The sequence below is a fragment of the Nicotiana tabacum genome, chromosome 24 (genome assembly GCF_000715075.1).
Source record: "Nicotiana tabacum cultivar K326 chromosome 24, ASM71507v2, whole genome shotgun sequence".
Classification (NCBI taxonomy): Eukaryota; Viridiplantae; Streptophyta; class Magnoliopsida; order Solanales; family Solanaceae; genus Nicotiana; species Nicotiana tabacum.
The window spans coordinates 79,446,594-79,456,433 of record NC_134103.1 but is presented as its reverse complement, the minus strand read 5'-3'; the positions used below and the strand labels follow the sequence as shown (position 1 = coordinate 79,456,433).

At 36.3% G+C, this 9,840-nt stretch overlaps 1 protein-coding gene across 1 annotated transcript; it reads left to right on the top strand.

The window, feature by feature from the left end:
• The first annotated feature begins 4,262 nt into the window (after positions 1-4,262).
• LOC107826400 (peroxidase 22.3-like) lies at positions 4,263-6,540 on the top strand. The gene is made up of 3 exons (XM_016653376.2): positions 4,263-4,518; positions 5,012-5,206; positions 5,899-6,540. The coding sequence occupies exons 1-3, from the start codon at positions 4,306-4,308 to the stop codon at positions 6,448-6,450; spliced, it is 960 nt and encodes a 319-aa protein (XP_016508862.2). The 5' UTR covers positions 4,263-4,305; the 3' UTR covers positions 6,451-6,540.
• Positions 6,541-9,840: the final 3,300 nt, after the last annotated feature.

The window sequence follows — 9,840 nt, the reverse complement described above, 5'->3', positions numbered from 1 at the left end:
TCGTCATCGTGTTTATTGACGACATTCTGGTGTACTCCTGGAGCTGGGAGGATCATGAGCAGCACCTGAGGACTATGCTTCAGACCTTGAGAGAAAAAAACATTATATGCAAAATTTTCAAAGTGCAAATTCTGGCTAGATTCTGTGGCATTTTTGGGTCATGTAGTGTTGAGTGAGGGGATCAAGGTGTATTCGAAGAAGATTGAAGCAATGCAGAGTTTTCTAAGACCAGATTAACCCAGAAGAGTGCTCCGTTCAGGTGGACTGAGGAGTGTGAGGAGATCTTTCATAAGCTCAAGACTGCTTTGACACAGCCCCAGTGTTGGTGTTGCCTTCGAGTTCGGGGTCATATAATGTGTACTGTGATGCATCGCATATTGGTCTCGATGCGTTGTTAATGCAGGACGGTAGGGTGATTGCCTACATGTCTAGATAGCTGAAGGTGCATGAGAAGAACTATCCCGTCCATGACCTCGAGTTAGAAGCTATTATTCATGCCTTGAAGATCTGGCGGCACTATTTGTACGGTGTCCCTTGTGAGGTCTGCACCGACCACCAAAGTGTACAACATCTGTTCAAATAGAAGGATCTTAACTTGGGGTAGCGAAGATGGTTAGAGTTGCTTAAGGACTGTGATATCACCATTCTATATCATCCCGGGAAGGCCAATGAGGTGGTTGATGCCTTTAGTCGCAAGGCGGAGAGTTTGGGTAGATTAGCATATCTATCGGTAGCACAGAGGCCATTAGCCTTGGATGTTCAGGCCTTGGCCATAGTTGAATTACTTGCTTTCTTAATTCTGTTTTCATTATTTAACTGTGAAAATTTCTTATTTGAATTTTGCTATCCTTGAAATATCTTGTTGTTGAGTTTGGTGTTGAGTTGCAAGGGCCGTGGTTTCTATTGAGGCAAGGTGTAAGTTGTGAAGTGTCATTTTATTTAGTTGGTACATTTTGGCTTCTGTGTTATTGTTGAGGTGATCGTTTGGTTGTGTGCACAAGGTTTCTGCCACGCTGTTGTTATTGTTTGCACGAGGTTTTTGCCGTGTGATTGTTACTATTTGCAAGAGGTTTTTGCCGTGCCGTTGTGATTATTGATACGCATGCGGTGGTACAAAGTCTGGGTATTAAAACGCATGCGGTGAGATAAGGTGGGCTTGATACGCGTGGCTAGCAGGAGAACTACTAGAAGCCATGTGGTGTGATAAGGTGGGCTAAAATGCGAGGTGCTATTTCGGAAAAAATAATTTTCACAACTAAATGTAAAGGCTCCTGCGGTGATATAAGAAAAGATTATGATTTATTTTTATGATTTGGGACTACGAGGTGGTACCTCAGGATTGCCCATGTTGATCTTCTCTATTTGTTGTATTGTTTGGGTGTTGTTTCCTTAACATGTAAAATCCTTGTTTTCCTTTCGTGATTTTATTAGCTTCCTTGATTTCCGTGTTGTTACTTTATATAATTTCTTTATTGTTTCCCTTCACTATTATTTCAGGATATCATTATATTTTCTGTCTTGATTCTTATTATCTCCAGTTGTACCTCGACCTGACCTCGTCACTATTCTACTGAAGTTAGGCTTGTCACTTACTGGGTACCGTTGTGGTGTACTCATACTACGCTTCTGCACATGTTTTGTGCAGATCTTGGTACATCCTATCAGTCTCGGTATTAGCATGTTGAGTTGCTTGCTTTGGAGACTTCAAGGTATACCTGCCCGCGTCCGCAGGCCTCGGAGTCCCCTTTTACCCTACTCTTTTCTTATTTCTTTACATCTTTATAAACAGCGATGTATAGGAGTGTTCAGTACTGTATCTAGAGCTTATGACTTATATTTTTACCGGGTTTTGGGAGATGTACATGTTGAGTTACATATTTTATTTCATTTAGTTGTTGATATTTTTGAGATTTAAATTATCATTCGAGTTATTCCATATGTTTGTTAGGCTTACCTAGTCTTAGAGACTAGGTGCCGTCACAACATCCTACGGAGGGAAATTGGTGTCGTGACATCAAGCCTAATGAACTTATGAACTTCCGAATTTTAAAATTAATGCTGGTTCATACCAAAATAACTCTGATTCACTTCAAATTTTGCACACAAGTCATAAATGACATGACAGACCTATTCCAACTTTCGGAATCGAAATCCGACCCCGATATCAATAAAGTCAACTCCCGATCAAACTTTTCAACCTTCCAAACCTTCAACTTTCTTACTTTTGCCAGTTCACATCGAAGAGACTTGTGGACCACCAAACCAACATTCGGACACGCTCCTAAGTCTATAATCACCATAAGGAGCTATTGAAACCGTCAAAACTCCATTCCGGGGTCGTCTACACAGAAGTCAAAGTACGGTCAACTCTTTAAACTTAAACCTAGAAGTTAGGGACTATCTGTCCTATTTCACTCTGAAACTTACCCGAAACCAAAACCAAACACCCTCGGCAAGTCGGGTAACCACAATATAACATAGAGGAAGCAATAAATAGGGGATCGGGGCTAAAATACTTAAAACGACTGGCCGAGTCGTTACAGTTAGTACCCATGCTCCACAAAGGCTCAATGATGCACTTGGTTGAATACTGAGTTATTTACCCAAAGGAACATAGATCAATTCTCACTTAATACTTCTTTTTCTCCTTTTATTAATTTAGTGGTGCATACACATTCTAAAAATCCTAAATTCGCCTCTGATCTACATCACACCTTTAGGGTGCGACCAACAACACTTGACTAGGAGCTAAGTGGTCGGTATTGCTCGTATCTAGACGAATACTAATTCGGTACCGGATGATTTAGTCAATTTGGCCTTCAGTCAAGAGTGTCATTTTGAATTACATGCATGCACTTATAATTTCTAACGATATTTCGTATGTTATGGTAGATGTTGTTGGGGTTTCCCTTCGCTTGATTTCTAGCTAGTTTTTGTCGCTTTCTTTCTCTTGAGAAAGGAATTCTTTTTTTAGAACTGTGGCAAGAAATCACTCTATTACTCGAGGAACTAATTATTCAGACCTTCACCATCATCTTAACCAATCGCTAACCCTTAACCAATCGCTAACCCTCCTTAAAATTATTTTATTTGCATGTTCTTAGCGTTGACATTTTAGTATAAATACTCAGAGGATACGTGTTTTCTCTATATATAGTCCACGTTTAGTTGTTCTTTTTCTGTATATATTTTTACCAATTATTAGTCTTTTTTTTTGGGTTGTCAATTTGAAGTTGTTAGTTACAATATTATCCATGATTACCCCTCCCTCATAGAATATCATACGAATGAAACCACTCTTGTAAAGTAAACCTTTTGGTCATATCGTTGGAAAAAATGGTTATATTATTTTTCGATTTTTAATTCTTTGTCGGCTCTATCTTAATCATTAGTTCCATCATTACAGTATCAACAAGTAATAAAGCTCTTAAAATAAAAGTCAGTAGAGGGGTAAATTTTGTTTTTTCTTCTAAAATAATCCCGATAACTACCTATGTTGATAACAAAGTCCCAACTAATACACACACACACTCAAGACGAAAACCAAATAGTACCCCCGTTATCCCCACTTTATGTGACATCATTACAATACAAGGATCAAAATATTTAATTTCTGTGCAAATTCGGACATAGATTTTCAAAGTTTTTAAAATAAAATTCATATATTTAAAAGTTATATAAAAAATACTATAGTCGCAATATCTAACAATTCAAAATATTTAAAACACATATGAAAAAATTACGATCAACGAAAACTCATTTGACTCTCCAAATAATAAATAGTGCTACAAAGAGGAGGTAGCAATAATTTGTGAATTACCAAAATTTCGAGCATGGATTGATTCTGAGGTCCATAGTACTCCCTCCGTTCACTTTTACTTGGCACATTTTGACTTTTTACCCCCCTTAAGAAATAAGAAATGAAGTGCAAAATTTACCATGATACCCATATGAATTGATGCATATTTTATTGGATTTGAGAAAATAATTTGAAATGAGTAATAAATACTTGGGTATAACAGGAAAAAAAAAATTTATCTTCTCTTGATATGCGAAAAGTGACAAGTAAAAATGAAAATCTATTTTTAGTATACCTGGAAGTAAAAATGAACGGACGGAGTATTAAAAAAGACTACTTGTTAGAGATAGTCAATGTCCTGTGCTTATTATAGTGAGAGTTGTTAAACCTAGAACAATTGTCGTGTTGCCATAGTCAACATTTCTCCTACCTATAAATACAGTCACATTTTACTCTCTTTGTCACATAGAAGTGTACTAGTAACTTCATAAACTATAGCAATAGAAATGACTAAGAATAGCTTTATTTTTCTTCATGTTTTAGTCATGTTTTCTCTGTCAAGCATGGCATTTTCGAATTATCTTTCAGCTTATTTCTACGATTTTGTTTGTCCCGAAGCTTTGCCAACCATAAAACGGGTTGTTGAAGATGCAGTCAAGCAAGAGAGGCGAATGGGCGCCTCTCTCCTACGTCTACATTTTCATGATTGTTTCGTTCAAGTGAGATCCTTCTCTCTTTTCACGCTTGCGTCAATTCGTCCAACTTTAAAAAAATAGGCTCTTAATTAAACTACTTTTATGTCCCAATTTATGTGACACTTTTTACTTCTCGAGAGTTAGTTTGCCAAATCTTTGAAGATAAATTGGGTTAGATCAACTCAATATTTTAAAATTAAAATTTAGATATTTAAAAACTATACAAAAAGTATTATAACTTGCAATTCTTCTAATGCATGTCAATATGATGAAAAAAATATTATAAAATATAGGTCAAAGTTCACTTAGTTTGAATCTCGAGAAGCATTATTTAAGTATTTTGTGATATGGAAAGAGAGGATTGAAGATCATATTTACATAGTGTCTCTTCTATATATGTATAGTCTTTTGCTGACCCTGGTTTTATTAATTAAACCGGCTTTTTTCTATGTATATAGAGAGTGGACTTCTTTCTTTAGGTTGCTTGATATGTTACTAAAGTTTCTTGTAAATGAAGGGATGTGATGCTTCAATTCTTCTTGATCAAACGGAGACTATTGACAGTGAAAAGACTGCTAGAGCTAATAACAATTCTATTAGAGGATTTGAAGTGATTGACCAAATCAAGTCGGAGGTTGATAAAGCTTGCGGACATCCTATTGTATCTTGTGCGGACATTGTGGCAGTTGCAGCTCGTGACTCTGTAGTTGCAGTGCGTATCACTCCCTCCTGTTCTATAACAGCTCTAGTTCACTTTTCCCTCTCGTCAACTTTTTTTCCTTTACTATGGCATTTTCCATGATAAATGTTAGACTTAAATACTATACTTGTTCAAGTTAATTATACTCCTAGTACTTTGACCCAATTTATGTGGCGCCATTCGTTTTATGAGAGTCAAACTTCTTAATTTTGACTCTGAATTTTGATATAGATAAAGGGAAACCTTGGAGCAACAGTAAAGTTGTCTCCGTGCATGTGACCTATAGGTCACGTGTTCAAGTCGTGGAATCAGTCACTGGTGCTTACATCAGGGTAGGCTGCCTATATTACACCCCCTTGGGGTGCAGCCCGTCTCCGGACCCTGCATGAATGCGAGATGCTTTGTGCACCGGGCTGTCCTTATTTTTTTAATTTGGACATAGAAATCTTTAAGTTTCTTTGATTTTTTTGTTATATATTAAGAAACTACGTAAAAAAGATTAGAAGTCACAATAATTAACAATTTTAAAATTTAAAAGACATAATGCCAAATAAGTTGAAACCGAGGGTGTCCTACAATTGTCAACAAGTCTTAAAACGCTAATTCTGATAGATAAATGCTTAATAGTGTGCTCTACTAATGAAACCTTAACAGCTAAATTAGCTACTTAAATAGTAGATGGTTTTCAATTTCATGATAAACAGTTAGGTGGACCAACATGGGAAGTGCAACTGGGAAGAAGGGACTCCACCACAGCAAATAGAACCATGGCAAACAACGACATCCCACCTCCATTCTTGGACTTACCTGCACTTATCAACAACTTCAAGAACCAAGGCTTGGATGAAAAAGATCTCGTCGCGCTCTCCGGTGGCCATACACTAGGGTTTGCACAATGTTTCACCTTCAGAGATCGCATATATAACGAGACTAACAACATTGATTCCACTTTTGCAAGTCAACGCCAAGCCGATTGTCCACGTAGTGGAGGTGATTCCAACTTTGCTTCCCTTGATCCAACACCAGCTCTTTTTGACTCGGAGTATTTTCGTAACTTGTTGTGCAACAAAGGGCTTCTGCACTCTGATCAAGCACTGTTTAGTGGTGGAAAAACTGATAATCTCGTTCAAATATATAGTACCAACCTTGGGACTTTTGCTAAAGATTTCGCTGAGTCTATGATTAAAATGGGAAATATTAAGCCATTGATAGGGAATCAAGGTCAAATTCGCGTAAACTGCAGGAAGGTGAACTAATTAGAGGGAGTAGTAATTAATGATGCTGGTGAATAATGTATTTCAAGAATTTGATTATTTTCAAGTGTAATCGTGATCTTTATTTACTCATTTGAAGAGCCTCTCTTCCATATAATTAGTTACAATTTATACCTTCTCAAACCCTAGTTGAATCACCTCAAAGAGCAAAATGGATAAGGATTCGGTACAAGGCTGTAAGACAAATGCATACTAGAAAATTAACATGCCAAATGCGTAAATACATAAACTTCTACTGAAAAAGCTATTGAGTGTTGAAGATAATGATCAGGCTAACAAACCTGATAACTATGCGATCACTTAGTCATAGGGTGTGTTTGGTATGAAGGAAAATATTTTTTAATTTTTTCATGTTTGGTTGGTTTAAATATTTTGGAAAATATTTTTCTCATGAACTCATTTCCAACCTTTTCCCATTCCCCACCCTCACAACGTGCCCCTACCCCACCCCAACTCCACCCACCCCAATCTCACCCCACCCTCACCCCACAGTCTTAGGGTGTGTTTGGTATGAAGGAAAATATTTTGCGGAAAATTTTTTTCAATTTTCTGATGTTTGGTTGGTTTAAATGTTTTGGAAAATATTTTCCTCATGAACTCATTTTCAACCTTCCTCCCATTCCCCACCCCCACCCCACCCCAACTCACTCCACCCCAATCCCACCCCACCCTCGCCCCACCCTCGCCCCACCCTCATCCCCTCCCTAAATAGAAATATTATTAATTGTATTTTCACCCCACTCCAACTCCCCCACTCCCACCCTAAATAGAAATATTATTAATAGTACTTTCTTTTCATGTTATAGATAGAATATTTTTTTTTATTTCAACAAATGAGTATTTTAATTTCTTTTCATGATATAAAAAAAGTTTTTTTTTTCCTAAAAAAAAAAGTACTTTCTTTTCATGATGTAGAAAAAATATTTTCTTTCATTTCAACAAAATGATATAGTAAAAAGTATTTTCTTTTATTTTAACGAAAAGAATATTTTCTTTTTCATGATTTAGAAAAAATATTTTCTTTCATTTCAACAAAATGAGTATTTTCTTTTTATGATGTAGAAAAAATATTTTCTTTCATTTTAACAAAATGAGTACTTTATTTTCATGTTGTAGAAATAGTACTTTCTTTTTCAACCAAAAAAGAGTATTTTTTAGTTATGGAAGACAAATTTTAACGTTATTTTTGCGTAAAAAGGTAAAGCAACACATTAGTTCATTTGGGTTTGTGTGAAGTTTTAGAAGAATAATTAAATTCTTGAAGAAAATAGAGTCATGAAAATATTGGGTATTTGGGGGAGGGGGGAGGAGTGAGGAGAGCAACATAAAAAATTATTTTTCTAAAAAATATTTCTACTCGAAAATATTTTCCGGAAAAAGTTTTTCATTCAGCAACCAAATAAGGGAAAATAAGTGATAAAATCACTCATTTTCCATGAAAATATTTTCCATGAAAAACATTTCCTTCATACCAAACACACCCTTAGTTTACTAGAATTAGAACTTTTTGTATTAGTCATCCTAGAACTCTATGTTGTATAGTCAAAATATAGGATCAATATCCTGCATAAATACATAGGACTCGTGTAACTGCAAATACATCAATATACTGCCTTCTTGACATTGTCTCTATACCATAATTTCACATGGTATCAGAACTTCTTTGAAGCCAATCCTGCTACCAATACACAATACCAACTCTGTTCATATAGCTTCCAACACCTTTTCAACAAACTCTCTTCATCATCTCATTGCTTCATGTCCTATGAAATTAAAGCCCTCTAACTATCTTATATGGAGAATACAAATGATGCAACTTATCCAAATAATAAGGTTGAATTATCTTATTAGGAAAGCCAGAAATTATAAACGTAGAGGGCACCAGTGAGAGCAATGATAAGGACAGTGGCAAAGGAGTTGACAAAGCCAGTGATAAAAAGGCTGATACTGCTGATAACTAAGTTAAAAAAGATGTGTTGTTAAGGAGTTTGATATCTAGGACAATGTCAGAAGAGAACATCTATCTCATTGTGGGATGCACGACTGCTAAACAGATGTGGGAATGCCTGGAAGAAACCTATCTGCAGGCGACAGAGGACAAGGAATTCCAGTTGAAGCAACAACTTTAAACTATCAAGCTTGGCAGTAGAACGATCAATGAGTATCTGGGAGAATTAAAAGGCATTTGTGATGGCCTGGCTGCCATACATAATCCTGTAGATGATGATAGCAAGGTCATTAACTTTGCTAGAGATTTGAGTCCTAAATACAAAACCTTTAGGATTGTGATGCTTGCCAAAGCACCTTATCTAACTCTGAGCCAGTTGGTCACTTCCCTAAGAGGCTTTTATCGCAGAGAGGATGAAGGAGATGATTCACATTAAGTGAATCACAATATGGAATTTGCAACACAATGGACATACAAAAACAGAGGTAGATGAAACTTCTCAAACAGAAGAGGTAACATGAACTACAACTCAAGAGGTAGAGGCTTCAGGCCTGCTAGATAGAACAACAATCAAAACACTCAAGGATCTGAAAATACTACTAAGGGACAGGAAACCACAGGATCATCAGTCTGCCAGATATGTGGCAGGAACAATCATACTGCAATAAAGTGCTTTTACATTCTCCTATCAAACACCTGAAGATTTGCCACAGGCTCTTGCTACACTCAATGTGAACAGTCACAGTGGTGGAGACAAAGCTCACTATATGGATTCTGGAGCAAATACTCACGTGACCAACAATACAGGTAACTTATCCAACCTTAAACCTTACAGTGAAAATGATAAAATTGTAGTGAAAAATGGACAAGAGCTGGATATCACACATGTTAGAAAAGGAACAGTTTCTGGTTTAAGGATGAGTGAAGTTCTAGTAGTTCCTAAGCTCAAAAAGAATTTGTTATATGTAAGTAAGGGTGATAAATGGGCTGTTTGGGATGGTTAAGATGGGTTGACTCATTAAATGGGTCATTATCCAACTCTGCCCAAAGTTCACTTGGGTTAAGATGGGCTGGGTCAAGATGGGCTAAACAATAGGTTGTAACCCAACCCGTCCCAATTGACCAAATCTTTGAAATATTCTCAACTTTAAAATAATTAGCATACAAAAAAATTATCTTTTTTGGAATAAATGGCAATTCATGCCGAATGATTGTTTTTTCTCAATATGGATTTAGAATTTTATTTGATAGTTCTTCATCTTGTAATACTAACAAAGATTAGAATAATTAAAAAGTAGTAAAATTACAACTTCCCACCCATCCCAAACCCCACCCTACCCTCGAACACCCATCCCACACCTAAATAGAAATATCATTTAGAGTACTTTATTTTAATATAGTAGATAGAGCATTTTTTTTTGTGT